This window comes from Anomaloglossus baeobatrachus, chromosome 2 (assembly GCF_048569485.1).
Source record: "Anomaloglossus baeobatrachus isolate aAnoBae1 chromosome 2, aAnoBae1.hap1, whole genome shotgun sequence".
Lineage (NCBI taxonomy): Eukaryota > Metazoa > Chordata > Amphibia > Anura > Aromobatidae > Anomaloglossus > Anomaloglossus baeobatrachus.
This window is the reverse complement of record NC_134354.1, coordinates 84883342-84903662: the sequence shown is the minus strand read 5'-3', so window position 1 is coordinate 84903662 and position 20321 is coordinate 84883342. Positions and strand designations below refer to the sequence as shown.

Sequence of the window (20321 nt, the reverse complement as noted above, 5' to 3'; positions counted from 1 at the left end):
CCAGCTGGGTACAAATAGGCAGCTGAGGGTTGGGGGCAGCCCGTACCTGTCTCCTGTACCTAGCTAGCATACAAAAATATGGCGAAGCCCACGTCTTTTTTTTTTTTTTTCTTTTTTCATTTTTTTGGCAAAAAAAAAAGACTTCCCTGGATTTTCCATTGCCAGTGAAGGTAACACCAAACAGTGGGGGTTAGCAGCCAGTAGCTGCTTGGATTACCCATAGCTAGCAATAAAAAATGCTTCGGGAGCCCTCGCATGTTTTTTTTTTATTTATTTATTTAACCCCTTCAGCCCCGGGGCACTTTCCGTTTTTGCGTTTTTGTTTTTTGCTCCCCTTCTTCCGAGATCCGTAACTTTTTTATTTTTCCGTCAATCTTGCCATATGAGGGCTTGTTTTTTGCGGGACAAGTTGTACTTTTAAATGAAACCATAAGTTTTACCATATGGTGTACTGGAAAGCAGCAAAAAAATTCCAAGTGTGGAAAAATTGCAAAAAACGTTTGATGGCACAATAGTTTTTGGGATGTTTTATTCACGGTGTTCACTATATGGTAAAACTGATGTGTGGGTATGATACCTGAGGTCGGTGCGAGTTTGTAGACACCAAACATGTATAGGTTTACTTGTATCTAAGGGGTTAAAAAAATTCACAAGTTTGTCCAATAAAAGTGGCGCACGTTTTGCGCCATTTTCCAAAACACGTAGCGTTCTTATTTTTTGGGATCTATGGCTCAGTGATGGCTTATTTTTTGCGTCTCGAGCTGATGTTTCTAATGGCAGCCTTTTTGCGCAGATGCTACGTTTTGATCGCCTGTTATTGCATTTTGCGTAAAACTTGCGGCGACCAAAAAACGTAATTTTGGCGTTTGGAATTTTTTTGCCACTACGCCGTTTATCAATCAGATTAATTGATTTTATATTTTGATAGATCGGGCATTTCTGAACGCGGCGATACCAAATATGTGTATATTTATTTATTTTTTAACCCTTTAATTTTCAATGGGGGGAAAGGGGGGTGATTTGAACTTTTAGGTTTTTTGTTTTTTTTTTAATTTTTTAAAACTTTTTTTTTACTTTTTTTATTTTATTTTACTAGTCCCCCTAGGGGGCTATAGCGATCAGCAATCCGATTGCTGATCGCTATCTGCTGATCACAGCTATACCGCTGTAATCAGCAGAAATAGTCACTTTCTTTCTTCCTCTGCTCCGTGCCGAGGAAGAATGAAAGTGAAACTTCTTAGCACCAGGCGTCATCACATGACCCTGTGCTACGATGGCAACCACCGAACGTCACGTGATCACTCACGTGACGTCCGGAGGGGGCGGCGGTAAGAAAAAAAGATGGCCGCGCGCATATAGATCTCGCTGCCAGACTTTGGCAGCGAGATCTAAGGGGTTAATGTTCCGGGTGGAATGCGATTCCACTCGGAACATGTAGGCACACATGTCAGCTGTTGAAAACAGCTGATATGTGTGCCGATCCACGCCGCCTGCCCGCGGCAGGGGGCGGGGATTACCGGGACACGATCCATGACGGAAAGATCCGTCCATGGTCGTGAAGGGGTTAAATAACTAAAAAAAAATGGACTTCCTTGTATTTTGATTGCCTGACATCACAGTACTGTAAAAATAAAAAAATCATTAAAAAAAATGATGTAGTGCTCCGCAGTATTTTTGATTCTCAGCGCAGATAAAGCAGACGACTAGGGGCTGCCACCCCCATCTACTTGATTTACCTTGGCTGGCAATCAAAATACAGGGAAACCCTTTAATTTTTTTTATTTACAAAAAAATAATTAAAAAAAGAAAATGCGCGGGCTCCAGCCGTATTTTGATCGCCAGTCAGGTAAAGCCAGGCAGCTGGGGGTTAGGATTCTCGACAGCCCGCAGCCGCCCCTGGAAATGGTGCATTGCTTCTTAGCGCCATTTTCAGGCGCTTTACCCGACTCATCCAGCGGCCCTGATGGCGGTGGCTCACTAGGTAATAAAGGGGTTAATACCAGCTACCAGCTTTGTGTTCTCAGATGGTACTGAGCCCAAAATTCACGGTGTCACACCAAATTAGACATGGCCACCATGAATTTATACGAAACAGAAAAAAACCCACAACACAGAGAAAACATTTTTATTAGAAATAAAACAAAAAAAACATTTAGAGACTCCATGTTTATTATAGAAAAAAATCCTTAGTCTGACGTAGTCCACTGGGACAGCAATGTCAGCTTCATCACTGTGCACAGACACAGTCTATACACAGTGAGAAGCAAAGTGAAATGTCAACACTGCTTTATCACTGTGCACAGACAGTGTCTATATACAGTGAGAAGCAAAGAGCAAAGTCAACTCTGCTTCATCACTGTGCACAGTTTCTATACACAGTGAGAAGTAAAGCGCAAAGTCAACTCTGCTTCATCACTGTGCACAGACACAGTCTATACACAGTGAGAAGCACAGAGAGCCATGTCAGGTCTACTACATCACTCTGGACAGAGCAATGCAGCAGGCTGACAGTGAGGAGATGATTGCACTTACGTCTTGCATTGCCCTTACATCTCGCATTGCATCACCCCACTTTCAGGACAACAGCGCCTCAGCTGTGGAAATACATGCAGCTGAGCAACTGCCGTCGGGAGATTGTGTGTCTTGATGCGATGACACTCGCATCACGGCACACCAGGACCTTTGATGACGTCATACTCACGTGACCAGTCTGTAGCCAATGAGGTAATACAGCATTTACACGTGACTGGTCACATGGGTATGACGTCACGGTCACGGCAGGTCCTTTTAGCCAAAGGTGCTTACCGGTAGGAACAGCAATGATTGGACGGACGCAGAAGCGCTGGGAGACAGAGCCTGCAGGACGTTGCGGGATCTGTAAGTATGATCAGAATTTTTTTTAATAATGTGCTTTTTTTTAACAGCCCCTGGACCCGAACTGTAACACGAACTGTAACACGAACATCCCAGAAAACTCGTGTTCGGGGTCGTGTGCATGAACACCATGTGTTCGGTACAGACACCGAACTTTACAGTTAGGGTTCGCCCATCCCTATTCCTAAGCGGTTAAAATGGTCCCTTAGTGTTGTTCAGTAGATTAAACAATCATGTTGAGACAGTTGACTTGACAAATGTCCAGAAGGAAGTCATTGACACACCCTACAAGGAGGGTAAGCCACAAAAGGTCATTGCTAAAGAAGCTGGCTGTTCACGGAGTGCTGTATCCAAGCAGATTAATGGAAAGTTGAGTGGAGGGAAAAAGTCTGGGGTAGAAAAAAGTGCACAAGTAACTGGGTCAACCAATTTGTCACAAATAGCACTGTTAGGCTGATTATTGGGGACCTCACAGTGAGGGTTTTGTGTATGTATATATATGTATATATATATATATATATATATATATATATATATATATATATATATATATATATACAGATATATATATAACAACTCCAATAATATACTGTATGTATACATATGTATATACACACACCTCGGTACAGTCACTGCCAAGCTCTACAATAACCCAAGAAAGCCTATTACCTGCCACCACCAATCATTTATACAGGACTAGACACCCGATACAGGTAGCCTATAGCTTCGGGGATGCATTCTTAGAGCAAGAGCAACAAAGCTATTACATTTTATATATTTAATGCAAAAAGTATGCAGTGTTTTAAAAAAATATGCAAAGGATTTTACAAATGGAACAAGACAGTACAGTATACAATTCCATAAAATAAAAGGGATAATGAAAAGTAGTAGATCTGTGTTCGTAGGGGTTGCACAATTCTCTTTCTGGATCAATCCTACACTAAAGTGCATCTTCCAGCATCAAACCGGAATTGTAATGTGGCATTTGCTTTTATTAACCCATGTTAAACGGCATACACACGTGGTCAAAATTATTGGTCCCCCTCGTTTAATTAAAGAAAAACCCACAATGGTCACAGAAATAACTTGAATCTGACAAAAGTAATAATAAATAAAAAATCTATGAAAATGAACAAATGAAAGTCAGACATTGCTGCTTTTGTGCTTCCACAGAATAAAAAAAAATAAAACTCATGAAATAGGCCTGAACAGAAATGATTGTATCTTTCCATAATGTAATATTTCGATGCACAACCTTATGAGGCAATCACTGCAATCAAACGATTCCTGTAACTGTCAATGAGACCTCTGCACCTCTCACCAGGTATTTTGGCCACTCTTCAAGAGCAAACTGCTCCTGTTGTCTCGTGTTTGAAGGTTGCCTTTTCCAGACAGCATGTTTTAGCTCTTTCCAAAGATGCTCAATAGGATTTAAGGCAGGACTCATAGAAGGCCACTTCAGAATAGTCCAATGGTTTCCTCTTAGCCATTCTTGGGTGTTTTTAGATGCACAGATTCAAGACACCCTGTGCCAGATGCAGCAAAGAAGCCCCAGAACATAACAGAGCTTCCTCCATGTTTCACAGAAGGGACAGTGTTCTTTTCTTGATATGCTTCATTTTTCCATCTGTGATTATAGAGCTGATGTGCCTTGCAAAAAAGTTCCATTTATTGTCTCATCTCTCCATAGGACATTCTCCCAGAAGCTTTGTGGCTTGTCAACATGTAGTTTGGCAAATTCTAGTCGGGCTTTTTTATGATTTTTTTTTTTTTCAACAATGGTGTTCTCTTTGGTCGTTATCCATGAAGTCCACTTTGGCTCAATAAATGACAGATGGTGTGATCCGACACTGATGTTCCTCGAGCTTGAAGTTCACCTTTAATCTCTTTAGAAGTTTTTCTGGACTCTTTTATTACCATTCGTATTATCCATCTCTTTGATTTGTCATCAGTTTTCCTCCTTCGGCCACGTCCAGGGAGGTGGCTACAGTCTTATGGATCTTAAATTTCTGAATAATATGTGCAACTGTAGTCACAGGAACATCAAGTTGCTTGGGGATGGTTTAGGGATTACCTTTAACATGCTTGTCCATAATTTTCTTTCTAATCTCCTGAGACAACTCTTTCCTTCGCTTACTCTGGTCCATGTTGAGTGTGGTACACACCATGTCACCAAACAGCACAGTTAGTATCTGTAGCCCTATATACAGGCCCACTGACTGATTACAAGATTGTGGGGCTTAGCAGTGGACACACCTTGATTTAACATGTACCTTTTGTCACATTATTTTGAGGGGTACCATCATTTCTGTCCATGCCCGTTTCATGAGTTTTATTTTTTAAAAAACTCTGTGGAAGCATGGTTGAAAAGCAATGTCTGACTTTCATTTGGTCATTTTCATGGATTTTTTTTATTTATTACTTTTGTCAGAGTCAAGTTATTTCTGTGACCATCGTGGGGTTATCTTTCAGTAAACGAAGGGTACCAACAATTTTGACCACGTGTGTACCTTCCATGTGGTGACTCATAACAGGATTGGTCATGGGATGTGGCTTCAGTGTCCAGAAAATTATAAAATCTTTATTTCCAGGAGATCTTCACTCAAGGAGGTCGCAGACAGAAGACATAATGATCATGTTTCTTATAGTGATTTTATCTTTCTATAGATATGAAGTATGACATTGAGAGCATCATCCAGTTTTCTGATATAAATTTAGAGCTCGCTCATAAACATTTTTTACAGTTATGAAAAATATGCATGTTCTACCTCTGGGAATACGGAAGCTAAAAATGTATTTCACATCCATATGCGATAGCTACAATACCCAATATTCATAATTTCCCACTGGTGCTCCAGTGTCTGAAAAAAATCTTTTGAACAGAGCATGCTGTTTCCTGAGCAAGGCTACTTCTTCACCCTTAATGATTCAAAACCCAATTGTCATGTCTATTTCTCAACAGATGTACCAGTTTTAATTACCTATCCACACCAGGAGGTCCTAGTTTCAGTGGATGTGCTCCATCTCTCTTCTTCCTCCGTTATAATTATTTGTTTCTCCCCAGCTGCATTTATTGCTATATGCTCAGCGTAGGAAGGGAGAGATCTGTCCTCTTTAGACAGACAGAGGTGTCTTATGGATTTTCTAATTTCTCTATGACAAGGCTCTAGTCACTAGAAGCTGCAGCAGTTTATTTTGTGTCCTCTGCTTCTGTCTCCCCTGTACCCTTCCCTAGCTCCGTCCACCTCCCCTTTTTCATGTATTTCTATTACCAGAAGCTTTGTTCTGATCCTTGTTTCCTTTAAACAGATCTGAGGACAAATTTTAGCAGGTATTAAGAATGAATGGTCAGTGAAGGAGATAGAGCAGGAGTGACAAAATCTTTAATAAGGGAGGATATAGACATTTTTCTCTAATAAGGAATATTAAAGGTTAGTACAAAGTTACTCTTTAAGAAAGTATACACAACAATACAGGGATACATATTTTTTCTCTGCCAGCACGTCAGTTATTACATTGAAATGTCTGTGCTCATTGATTGGAATTATTCAAGCTGCTCTGTGTTTCTGCTTATCAAGTGGGAACTGCAGAAAAATTAAAATTGGACATCTGGTGTATTTTCCTGTAAGGATATAGCAGTTAAAATAATAAGCTGTCTTTGTTGGGACTACACCAGCGTGAGATTATACTGGATTTTAATGGCAAAGCACATGGACCTCCTGAGTAATCTGAGGATAATATAGATATAATGCATGTATGAAAGTGCTGTGCAAAAGTGTTAGGCAGGTGCGGAGAAAAACTGCTGCAAAGTAAGAATGTTTTCAGATATAAAAATGTTAGTTTATTTTTACTAATTAACAAAACGCAAAGAGATGGAACAAAAGAGAAATCTAAATGAAATTTCGTGACCACCCTTTGCTGCCTGTCTCTGCTCTGCTACATCTGACCGTCTCTGCTTTACTACTTCTGACTGCCACAGCTCTGCTACATTTGAGTGAGACGGTTAGATGTAGCAGGGCAGAGACAAATATGAATAATAGCAATGGTACTATTATGTTGGATCTATACAATTTAATGTAATATAATATGATTATTATATGATCGTATTATGCTGGGTCTATGCAATGCAATATGGTCACTATATGGTGATATGTTGGGTGTATACAATGCAATATAATGTGATTACTATATGGCGGTATTATTCTTAGTCTATACAATTGTATGTAATGTGGTTACTATATGACGGTATTATGCTGGGTCTATTTAATCAATCTCCTTACTATATGGTGGTATTATGCTGGGTCTATACAATGGAGAGAGCAAAATGGGGTCTTCCAGCATCACAGTGCATTTCAGGAGAGGGGTTTACTGACCTTAGGGCAGGTTACAGACTGAGAGTTTCATAGTGGAAGAAGGGTTTCCCAACAGAGTAATTCAGAAGGGGAAAGAAACAGTGTTATAGGAGGTCAAAGGCACAGAGTATTTCAGGAAAGCAGTAAGCTGATGTTGTGGTAGGTCACAGATTGAGCCTTAAGGCCCTGTCACACACAGAGATAAATCTTTGGCAGATCTGTGGTTGCAGTGAAATCATGGACATATTGTTCCATTTGTACACAGCCACAAACCTGGCACTGATTGTCCACAATTTCACTGCAACCACAGATCTACCGCAGATTTATCTCTGTGTGTGACAGGGCCTTTACACTGTGAATGAAGCAGAACCCCCAGGCAGAAAAGAGGATTTCAGGTTAGGAATGTCGAGTTATTGTAGTAGGTCACAAACTGGAAAGTGCAGGTTCCACCCGCAACACTGAGTATTTCAGCTGTATGATAATCTTGTGGTGGTCATAGACTGAGAGTTACACAGTGGAAGGAGAATTGTCTTCCAGCAGCACAGAGTATTTCAAGAAATGAATGTTGAGATATTGTAGTAGGTCACAAGCTGGAAAATGCTGGTTCCACCTACAGCACAGAGTATTTTATGTCTGTTGAATTTGGCACTATTTATTTTGCGGTCTCAGGATTCCCTGGCTCTCCATACTTCTTATAGAATTGAGAAGATGGCTACTTCCTGCTGTTAGGGGTTAGCAGGGGTTCATGTAACTGAGATGGGATCAGGACTCACACCAAAATATTGGATCTCAATATGGCAATGCCGGGGAACCAGCAAAAGCAACTCTGCCTAGGCCAGGATATTTAGATACAGGACGGAAACTGTTTCCCAGGTGAAGCTAGGCATTGCTATACCACTGTGATTAACTGCTGTAGAGCACTTTTTTATAATAAAGAAGTTGTCTATCACCGGACGTATGAACACCATATAAAATAAAAACAACCCATACTCATCACTTGCAGTGGCACAGTTCCAGTGTTGTTGATGCTGTCATTCCCAGCAAGTCACTTGTGCAGCGGTCACAGACATTAAGGTGTTTTTGAGCTCCTCTTAGCGGATTTATGTGCTTAGACCACATTAAAGTTGAATGTACAGGGGAATAAATGGCGTAGACAGATGGTGCAAAATGTATAATGAAACTGGATTGCAAAAAACTATTTTTAGCTCCAAATATTTTGCATTTAAGTAAAAAAAAAAAATCATTCTTCATCTGAAATTGACTGGATTTTATGAGAGGAGCGTGGAGTCTTCTGGTGGTGGCATACACACGAGAAGGGTCCCCATGGTTCAGATCAAACTATAGGGCTCCTATTATGGTGCTTGGGTTTGCATTGACAATTCATTAGTGCCTCCCTTTCATACAACACTGGGAACATGCTCACTAATAGTGATGGACTGACCTGGACTGTAAAAGTCCGGATCCGCATGGGTTCAAAAGTACCTGAGCACCGACCCCAGGCCCGAAGTTCTCAGAGAACACTGGGTAGCAATCTGGTTCCTGCAAGTCTGGTAATTAAAAAAAATAAACGAAAAATAAAGAAAAAAGGGGAAAGCAGGCACATTATACTTACCAAGTCTCTCGCTCGGCTGTAACACTGCTTCCAGGCTGCTCATGCTACTTCCAGGGCCACTCATTAACCTCATGCATATGCACTGCTTCCCTTGCCCACCATCAGTCCCCGCGTCTCTGATTGGTTGCAGTCAGATGTGTCCCCACTCTGTGTGATAGCGTGTCTGACTGCTTTTAATCAGAGACAGACTCTCTGTGTCTACAGTGTAAAAATAAATAAATAAAAAAATTGGCGTAGGATCCCCCCCATATTATGATACCCAACACAGATAAAGCATACAGCTACAGGTTGCTGCCCCCAGGCATGCCCTTATTTTGGCTGTATCTCTAAATAAGAGGGACTGCAGGTAACTTTTTTTTAATTATTTAACTAAATAATTTAAAAAACAGTGTGTGGTTTCCCCCCAAATTTTGATACTCAGCCATGATAAAGCCAACAGCTGGGGACTGGTATTCTCAGGCTGGGGAGATCCATGGTTATTGGGCCACCCAGCCTTAAAATAGCAGCCTCCAGCCACCCAGGATTGTAGCATTCATTACATGCAACAATCCCGGGAATTTACCCGGCTCACACTGATTAAATGGTGCAGTGGTAATTAAGGTAATAAGGGGTTAATAACAGATCGCTGCCACTAAGACCTATATTAGTTATGGATGGTGTCTATGAGAGCCCCCAATTACTAAACTGTAAGTGAAAAGAAATGAACATAGACACTGAAAAAATTCTTTATTTATAATAAAATACAAAAAAACCCACCCTCTTTCACCCTTTTATTAACTCCCAAAACACCCAGGTTAGATATAAGCCACATGAGGTCCAATGACAATTCCAGCTGTGCTACATTACTGAAGACACAGCGTGTGGGCATAGAACATGACCTCCCGCTGTGAGCTTCATGCAGAGACTGAGCCACAGTGATCAGATGTAACATCAATCAGGTTATTTGCTGTCACAGCTGGAGGTTCCTATGGTCCTTCACCTGTGACCACAGGTAACCTGACCTCAGGTGACCTTATTGAAGTAAATAATCTCACTTCAGGGAAGGTCACTGAGTTCACAGACCTGCATCTCCTGGAAGAAAATGGTGCTTTTTTTTGCCAAGATTTGCAGATTTGGTACTGAAACTTCTACACCATATTCCTGTACCCAATCTACAGCTCCTGGCAAAAAAACACATCAAAATACCATGTAGTTTTTATTCAATAGTGATGCAATTTTTTTATGCCATTTCAATGCGGTTTTCTGCCAGGAGGGGCAAATTTGGCACTTAAATGTGATACAGATATTTCAAAAACAAATTTGCACCTCCTGGCAGAAAACCAAGGAAAAAAATGCAGCCTGTAGCCATATGTTTATCTGTGCTGGGTATCATAATATGGGGGAACCCTACGTAAATTTTTGTATTTATTTATTTTTTCATTAATATAGACACACACAGCGCCACTGATTGAAAGCAGTCAGACACGCTGTCACACAGGGAGACTGCATGGAGACTACCGTTGCGCAGAGGAAGAAGTGCATATACATGAAGCATAATGAGTGTCCCCAGAAGTAGCTTTACAGCGCGTGCAGAGACTGCTAAGTATAAAGCGCTTGCTCCAATCCCCCTATCCCGTCTACCACCATTTTTAAGTGCCTGATTCTAGTCCCCATAGACTTATATGGGTACTGGTGTCCAGCCATATATCTGGGATCCATTCTTTGCCCAAACTGAGGGGGGAGGTTTAACCCGTTTTTTCTGCTGATCCCGGGTATCTGCAAGTCAACCCATTACTATTCACTAACAATACACAAAAGGGTGCTTTACACGCTGCGACATCGCTAACGATATATCGTCGGCGTCACGTCGTTATTCATGCACATCCGGTGTCGTTAGCGACATAGCAGCATGTGACACCAAGGAGCGACGATCAACGATCGCAAAAACGTCAAAAATCGTTGATTGTTGACACGTCGCTCCTTTTCAAAATATCGTTGGTGGGGCTTGCCACTGGTTGTTCCTCGATTCTGCGGCATCACACATCGCTATGTGTGACACCGCAGATATGACGAACATCTCCTTACCTGCGTCCACCGGCAATGAGGAAGGAAGGAGGTAGGCGGCATGTTACGGCCGCTCATCTTCGCCCCTCCTCTGCTATTGGACGGCTGCCGTGTGACGCCGCTGTGACGCCGAACGGCAGCGTCCCTCCCCCTTGAAGGAGGGATTGTTCGGCGGTCACAGCGACGTCGCTGAACAGGTATGTGCGTGTAATGCTGCCGTAGCGATAATGTTTGATACGGCTGCGATCACCACATATCGCAAGAACGACGGGGGTGGGTGCTGCCGCGCATGACATCGCTAGCAATCGCTAGCGATGTCACAGCGTTTAAAGCACCCTTTAGTCTATAGAGAATTGTCCACAGTGGGCAAACTGTAATCCAAGGGCGTGGGACCAATTAAGGAATGCCTCTGTTGTCCACTATAGTTGGCCTTGATGGAACATATGCACCTAAGCCCTTGGTAGTAAAGTGAATTGTACTTATCTAAAAGGTATATCGGCAAGAATCGCGTCTGTTAATGAGATTGTCAACGGTTTCCAGTATCAACCTGCTGAATAATGAATACCGCTCTGAAAACCGGTACCAGAGAGAACTGGAAATCAGTTCAGGATAAGTAATATAATGTAATTATAACACTACTCACTAATATAAACAGTTTTTCCTGAAAATGTGACTATTGTACATCACAGTTTTAGTTTAAAATTGTCAAAAACATTTCTTTAATTGGAAGCAATTCTTGTTCATTAGTGCAATTGTTCTTAATAGTAACAATTAACATACAGCCATGTAATAAAATCAGAATGGAAATAATCTGTCCCATACCATATTAGTACATTAGTGTTACCGCGTGTAACAGCGTTATTTTCTGTACTGTTACAGGATAACCGTATCTTCGATGTGCTTCATGGATTTCAGCAGATTTCCTCTGGACACCCAGAATTGTTCTTTAGAACTGGAAAGTTGTAAGTAGCTCTCCATATTACTTGAAGAACATAATTCAGCTTTGTTATGTAGAATTTGTCCCAAATATACAATGTGTCCTGTATTATATGATTACCAGGTCATTTTACGTAGTTACATTGTTTGAAAAAAAGACTTGGCTCCATCAAGTTCATTCTTTCTCCACCAGTTCTACATTCTCTACCCCTGGATTATAAAATCCACAATGCCATTTGTTGTGAGAAAAGCATTGTCATGATGACAATGGGAAAGCAGGGAACCAGGGCTCCTAAGCGATCCCTCAAGCTGGGAGACCCTATCCTATCCCTAACCCCAGGAATACTCCTGATGGTGGAGAGGTCTGACCAGTCCTGAGCTGATTCCCCCTTTCCCCCTTCCCCAGGGAGGGACAGGACAGGAGTGTGATAAAACCCACAGATAAAGACAGACAAAGGAAAACTAAACCTGTCACACAGCACGCAGACACAAAGGTAAACACAATAAGTGGTTCAGGAGGAAAAATACGAGAAAGAAGGAAACTACAAAACAACAGGTGTAATCTTCACAACCACACCAAGCAATGAGTACAATGTACACCAGTAAGTCTGGGACACCCCACCTAACAGACCAACACAGAATAAACAATAGCTGGCATGGGTGGTAGGTTTCAACCAGCATAAATCGGAGGGGAGCTGATGTAATAGGCATCCCATCCCCACAACATGTGAGCAAAGGAACAAATAGACCAGCAGAGATTAGCTCTTGCTAGTCTGCCTATGAATCAGCACACAGCAGGTCAATGCCTGAGTCTGCTTGTCAATGCCTGAGTCTCCCATACACTGGAGAAACCATCAGATGAGGTATCAGAATCTGCAATCTGAACTGCGCCCAATGCCGCTATAACAGTCAGCAAAGATTGTGCAAAACTCCGTGTGATAAGCATCCAGTCTCCTAATTATGCTACTATAGTATTTGCCTTTAGTCTGTTGTGGCCAAATGTTTTGAGACTAACACAAATTTAGCTTTCACAAAGCTTGCCTGTTTAGTCTTTTTAGACACTTTAGTCAGATACTGTATTTCTGTAGTAAGAGTTATCAGTATTTCATGTATTTTTTAACCTTTATTGACAAAACACATCAAGTTTCCCAGCCATGGACCCAAATTTTCAATGTTTCGTTTACCAAGTTAATCAGTTATCACTTTTGCCTTGTGACATGGTCTCCATCAAGCTGGAAATATCACCAAATTGCTCCTGGATCATTAGGAGAAGTTGCTCTTTCAGGATAGGTAGATCAGATTTTTGTCACGGACTGAATCTGTGCAATGCAAAAAAAAATCGCAGCATGCATTAGTTTCTGCAATGTGTTGGATAATACTCACCCATTCAAGTCTCAGTGCACAAAAAAAAACATTTAGCAACTGATTCTCTTGGATATATTGCAATTCTTTAACATATGAAACATTATTTTGTATTGTAAATGTTTACCGACTGCTTCTGTATAAAAATGGATTGCATATAGATGACAAATGAAAAAGAAAATTGTCCCAATTTTCTGGATGGTGCTTTTTTTATATGCATGTGTGAACTTAGCCCAAGGGTTCGCTCACACTGGTGATTATTCTCTCATTAGATAGAATTGGAGGCATTATGCAAATGACAGTCGCCTCAAACGTTTGCATGCGAGAGTCTGAGCGCAGGTGCGGAGAAGATGGAAAACTTAATTTCTCCATCTTCTCCCTTGTCTGTGTTGGTGTATATCAGGCTGCACTCGGATGACATCCAAGGACAATCCGATGAGTTGCACACACCCATAGACTTGTATAGGTGCACACCATCTAATATAAGCTGCCAATCACAGCATGCAGACATTTTTTTCTCATGCCGAATCGGCATGAGCAAAAAAGTGTTGGTTGGTACTGCTCCATAGTTGAGCCGAATGCTATCTAATAAAACATTGAGGACTGGTTGCCCTGTGGAGTTAAAGAGGTGGTTCACTACTCTGCAATAGTGGCCAAACCTCTGTAAAACTGATAGGGAAGGCTTTTTCTAAATACCTTGTTCAGCCAATTCTGCCTCTGAGCGGCGCTATTGCGGTCTGCTCATCCCCATGAAGTAAGCCCCAGGCTCAATGACCTCTGACATCTGGTGATGTTACATCAACTTACAGTTGACCCGACATCACCGAGGCTGCCCCAGTCTCCCTGAATCATTGGGCTATCGGTGGAGTTTCACCGCTCATCACAGCCCAGCATCACTCCTGCTTGCAGTGCACAGCAGTGAAGGAGAGCGAGCGTGAAATGCTGCACTGTGCCGCTAGGCCGAGATTCTTGGCTTTTGGACAACTCTTTTGGTAATTCTTTTCACTCTTGTGTCTGAAATCTTGCAGGGGACAGATGGGTGTGGCCGGTGTATAGTGAAATGATATTCTTTCCCCTTCCTGTTTATGGCCCCATCAGTTCTCACTGGAGCCTTCAGTAATTTAGAAATTCATTTGTAACTAATACCATCAGTATGTTTTTCAGTAATAAGGTTGTGAAGGTCTTGAGACAGTTCACTGGTTTTACCCATTATGAGATGTTTCTTGTTTAGCACCTTGGAAATGAGACAATTTTTTTATACGCCATCAGTTGAACCAGCTCATATTATTTTTCACTAAGTGGCAGAATTGCTTTCTAATTACTGGCAGATTTCAGCTGGTTTCTTGACTTTCCATGGCTGTTTGCATCTCTCTATATTATAATTTTCAGTACTTTTTCCCTGTGTCATTTCTCATTATTACCTATAACTTAATTCATTGACATCTATTGTTTGATTACTGTACCCGTATCGATTGGATGGGTTGCTACCATCACCAACATCTGGTGAGAAATGCATGTATATATTCCCATATATATATATATATATATATATATATATATATATATATATATATATATATATATATATATATATATATATATATGTGTGTGTATATGGGGTGTAAATGTTCCTGTTCTCCTGAATTTGGCATTGTTTTTCTTTAGTTCCTGCACCTCTCTGTTACAGTGGATATAAAAAGTCTTCAGAAACATGTTAAAATGCCAGGTTTTTATGATATAAAAGTTATATCAAGAAGAAACATTTCAGATATTTTTCCACCTTTAATATCACCCGTAATCTGATATCTTTTGGTGTGAAAAAGAAAAATTAAGAAATAATGTGGTTGCATAAATATGCACACCTTTAAACACATACTTTGTTGAAGGACCCTTTGAAGTTATGATATCCTTCAGTCTTTTTGTGTAGGAGTCTATCAGCATGGCACATCTAGAGCTGGCAAAAATACCAACTTTTCCTTGCAGTAGCTCCACATCTGTCAGATTGTGGGGACATCTTCTGTGCACAGTACTCTCTTCATATCACTCACAGATCTTCATTTTGATTCAGGCCTGGGCTTTGGCTGCATCATTCCAAAACTTTGCATCTGGAGAAGCCATTCTTTTGTTGAATTGGAGGTGTGCCTAAGGTTGATGTTGTGCTGAGAAATGAAATTCCTCTTCAGCTACAGATGTTTAGCACAAGCCTGAAGGTTTTGTTGTAAAATTGACTGATATTTGAAACTGTTCATAATATCATCCCCCTTGACTACAGCCACAGTTCCAGACACTGAAAAACAACCCCAAAGTATAATGCTGCCCCACCATGCTTCACTGTGGGTATGGTGTTTTTTTAAATGCTGTGCAGTGTTGGCTTTATGCCAAATATACCTTTTGGAATTGTGGCCAAAAATTTCAACCTTGTTCTCATGAGACCATAACTTGTTTTCCCACATGCATTTGGCAGGCTTTATATGGGCTTATGAAGGTTTTGGCAAAACATAGCTGTGCTTGGATGTTTTATTTGTAATAAAAGGCTTCTGTCTTGCCACAATAGACTGAACATATAAAGAATATGAGAGATTGTGGTCACATGCATTAGACAACAAATGCTTGCTAGAAATTCCTACAAAGTTGCCTCTTCGTTGCCTCTTGGACTAATTTTCTTTTCATCAATTTTTGAAGGACATCCAGTTCTAGATAATGTCACTGTTGTGCCAAACTCAAACCACTTCTTAATGACTGTGTTCCATGGTATATCTAATTCCATGGAAATTTTTTGTACCTTTCTCCTAACTCATAACTTTCAACATTGAGATCCCTTTGCTGTGTTGTAAGCTGTTTATGGACAAATGCTTTTGTTGTAAAATACAACTAAGAAAATATCAGGAAAACCTACTAAAACAGCTAAACTTTATATGGCATTAACCAGAAAATAATGTCAGCTGTGTACTGAATATGTATCATGTGTTTGAATGAAATTAGCAAATTATGAACACAATCATATCCTCAGTTATAAGAGGGTGTTCACACTTTTGCAACCACATTATTTTAAGGGTTTTTTTCACTTTTCCTTTCAAAATTATTTGAGTCTATTTCTCAATGACTTTGAACAGATTATGGGTAACGTTAAAGATAAAAAAAGTTCTGAAATGGTTCTGCTTGGTATGATTTTTTTTACATGACAAAAGCCTGCCATTTTAACAGGGGTGTATAGACGTTTTGACTTTTTATATCCACTGTCAGTGTTAGACAATATCACTGTCAACCCTGCTATTGGATACAGCTTTTGGTTTTATAGAACGACAGAATTGATTGTGAAAAAGTTAAAAAAAAATCATTCTATCATTTAGTTCTCGTCATAGTTAATAGTAGACGGGGCAGTCAGTAATGATGACCTCATTGTATTTTGATATGACTGGGAAGAGCTTATTTTCCTTAGTCATCTGGGATTAATGTGGCCCATTTAATAATAACTTTGTTTCTATTTATACACGCTTAGCACATTAAATCGTGGAACTAATGTAATCTTTCCAGGACACAGAGGGTTAAATCTAAGCACACTGCATCTCATTTAAAAAGCTGGAAATACGTCTTTATGTCTACTGTAAACCATCTCGGCCAGCTACGGCACGAGAAACACCGAGAAACTGGTATGAGACATGAGATATCACGCTGATTTGTTTTAACAATTCACATAGCATTCTGAATTTATAGACAGATTATTTTATCTCCAAAATCCACATGAAAAAAAATTGAGAAAAATGTTTTTAAAAACTGCAGCATGTCAATTATTTCGTCGTTTTTGCAGAATGTTTTCACACATAAAACACAACGAGTAAGTGAAAAAAATTCAACAAAAATGTTGCTATCAGTTTTTGTAGCTTTTTTTGTGAAAAAAAATGCAGATATAGTAGGACGTGATACCGATTTATTTTTGTAATTTTCCCATGTCTTGGTATCCTCATATGAGCAGAGATGTTAGTTTCTCTTAACTCCAAGTACAGTTTAAGTAAATTAGTGATATGTGATAAAGGAAACGATGCCCTACCAAAGTGTTAAGTGAACAATCCCCTACCAATTCAAATTCCCCCATATATTTCTACTTCTGCAATTGTGTATTTTTTCATGAACTCACATAACCTTGATTCACAACTGCGCTTCATACATGAATCCAACTTTATTGAACTTTTTCCCTTTTAAAAATTTGATCTTGGCTTAGTGGCAACTGTGAGCTGTTATTAACCCCTTATTACCCTGAAAGTCACCTCACCAGGGCAATCAGGATGAGCAGAGTAAAGTTCAGGGATTGTCGCATCTAATGGATGCGACAATGCTGGGTGGCTGTAGGCTGTTGTTTTTAGGCTGGGTGGCCCAATAACCATGGTCCTCCCCAGCCTGAGAATATCAGCTCCCAACTGTCGGGTTTATTATGGTTGGGTATCAAAATTGGTTGGGGATTGCATGCAATTTTTTTTTAATTATTTATTTCAAAAACTTATTTAAATTATTTATTTGATACACAGCCAAGATAAGTGGATGGCTGGAGGCTGCAGTCTGTAGCCGTATACTTTATCTGGGCTAGGTATCATAATATGGGGGGACCTTACACCAATTTTTTTATTTATTTATTTAACTCCAATCTAGATGCAGACACAGCACCTCTGATTGGTTGCATTTAGGCACGTTGTCACACAGGCTGGGGGGCGCTGTCTGACTGCAATCAATCAGTGATGCCAGGACTGCCAGTAGGCGAGCAAAGCAGTGCATATAATGAGCGGCCCTAGAAGTAGAGTGAACAGCCTGGAAGCAGAGTTACAGTCGGGCGGAGAACAGTAAGTATAAAGCGCTTGCTTTATTCTTATTTTCTTTAATTTTTTTTATTACCCGGGTGGCCGGATCTGGAGAACTCTGGGCCTGAGGTCGGTATCAGATTCTTTTGAAACTGCGTGGATTCAAACTTTTACAGTCCGGCTCAGCCCATCATTAGTTGCAAGTGAAATTTATGTACCAAGATGATCTATAAAAAAGGTCTATAAAATTAAGGTAGTCTCACATTCAAAGCTGTAGTGGAGGGTGAGATATGGAGCCTAAAAGTTCAAAACATTGTTACCCTTTTGCTCATCACTGTAAATCATCTAGTTTGTTCGCTGTGGCAGTGGTGCCTGAGGTGAAATTTTGGGTCCCCATTGAATTTGACACCTAGGACAACTGCCCTTATGTCACAAGTCCTATTATTCTTTATTACAAAGAGGGCATTTACCTTCACACATTCTACATTTGTAATTTGACCAATTGCTAATCTCATTAGTATGGGAATGCCACCAGTTCCAGCTGTATTCATACTAATTAGTCTTCTGAGAAAATATTACAAATATGTGCTCCACCTGCCCTTCATGACTTGATTTGATCTTTCACAGATGCCTACAATGAGGATGACCTCATGCTCTACTGGAAGAAAGGAAATGAGTCTCTAGTAACCGATGAACATATTGCACTGTCACAGTTTTTCATTGAAGAGTTCAGTGCATCTAGTGGACTGGCCTTGTACACCAGCACAGGTAGGTATAGAAAAAAAAACGCTTTCTCCTTAGGTCAAGAAATGTGGATTCTGGACATCAAATCCAAGTATATGGGCTCTCCAAACTGGACAACATGTAAAAGGGTATTACAGCTGGATGGTTTATTGCCCATTCAGTGATAGATATTAGATTAGTGGTAGTCAACTACTGAGATCTTTGTTAATATTTACATCCAGACAACATCCAACGTTAAGACAACAGACAACAATGTTAAGACAACATCCAGGAGGAGTTTTAAATGGATCGCAGTCAAGCATGCACCCATCTGCTTATCAATGGGGGTCTGGGTACCAAGACCCCACCGATCACTCAAAAATACTGCTCTGAAGAACTTACGTCAGCAAGCAGCACACATTTCTTGCATGAGTATGTGCACAAATCAATGTATGGGCTCAAAGGCCCCAATTCTTACTGCAGAATTCTGGTATAAAACACTTTAAACAGTTGCAAGGTTTTGTGCAAAAACGTTGCTACTTTTGGCATTTTTCCTTCATCTTTGCGCAGCTGTGCCAAAATGGGTATAGCTGGGGAGGAGCCAGGGTGGGACGTGATGTGGCCCAAATGTCAAGTTCCTCAATAGCGGTAGCGCTTCTTATACCAGAAATTTTACTCTAGTGCATGAAATGCCAATCTTATTGAATCAGTACCAGGAACCTTCTATTGAGCCCATGCACCATTCTGTGCTCATGATGTAGTTGGGAGCTGTTGCTTTCTGAAGTGAGTTCTTTAATGCAGTGTTTTGAGCCATCGGGGGGGGGGGTGTCTCAGGACCCAAACTCCCACTGATCGGCAGAACATTTAAGTCTATATAACGCCTCATTTAGACATCAGGTTTTTTGCGTACGAGTGCTATCTGTGGTTTTCACATATAGGAAAATTACCGACAATAGTGAATGGGATCATTCACATGTCCATGGACCAAGTGATCCTTACAAAATCAGAGACATGTCCGATTTTGATCCAAGTGTCAAAACAAAATTGGCAATGCAAGTCTATGGGTCCATAAAAAAAATGGACAGCACTCAGATGGCATCTGACATGTGAATATGCTCTTGCGTTTAAAAATTCATGGTAAATTATAGGGTTCACCAGTTCACCTGTGGTTTTTTAATGTTGATGTTTTTGGTTGAAAAATTAACTATTGAAAACTTCATATAAAAAGTTTCTGGATGCATTTCAGTAATACTTATACAGGTGCATCTCAATAAATTAGAATATCATTAAAAAGTTACTTTATTTGAGTAATTCAATACAAAAAGGGAAATGCGTATATTATATAGATTCATTACACATAAACCCAAAAGTCATTATCTCAGAAAACTAGAATAATTTCCACAAAACACCTGCAAAGGCTTCCTAAGCATTTAACATGATCCCTTAGCCTGGTTTCGTAGGCTACACAATCAAGGGGAAGATTGCTGACTTGACAAATGTCCAGAAGGCAGTCATTGACACACTCCACAAGTAGGGTAAAGCACAAAAAGTTATTCCTAAAGAAGCTGGCTGTTCACAGAGTGCTGTATCCAGGGATATTAATGGAAGGTTGAGGGGAAGGAAAAAGTG

General features: G+C 40.4%; 1 protein-coding gene across 1 annotated transcript in view; it reads left to right on the top strand.

The window, feature by feature from the left end:
- GABRR3 (gamma-aminobutyric acid type A receptor subunit rho3) overlaps nt 1–20321 on the top strand; it is a 131028-nt gene that overhangs the window by 69667 nt on the left and 41040 nt on the right. Inside the window, exons 5-6 of the mRNA XM_075333101.1 lie at nt 11761–11843; nt 18597–18737. Of these exons, the coding sequence (XP_075189216.1) occupies nt 11761–11843; nt 18597–18737 (224 nt within the window). The remainder of the gene's footprint in view (nt 1–11760; nt 11844–18596; nt 18738–20321) is intronic.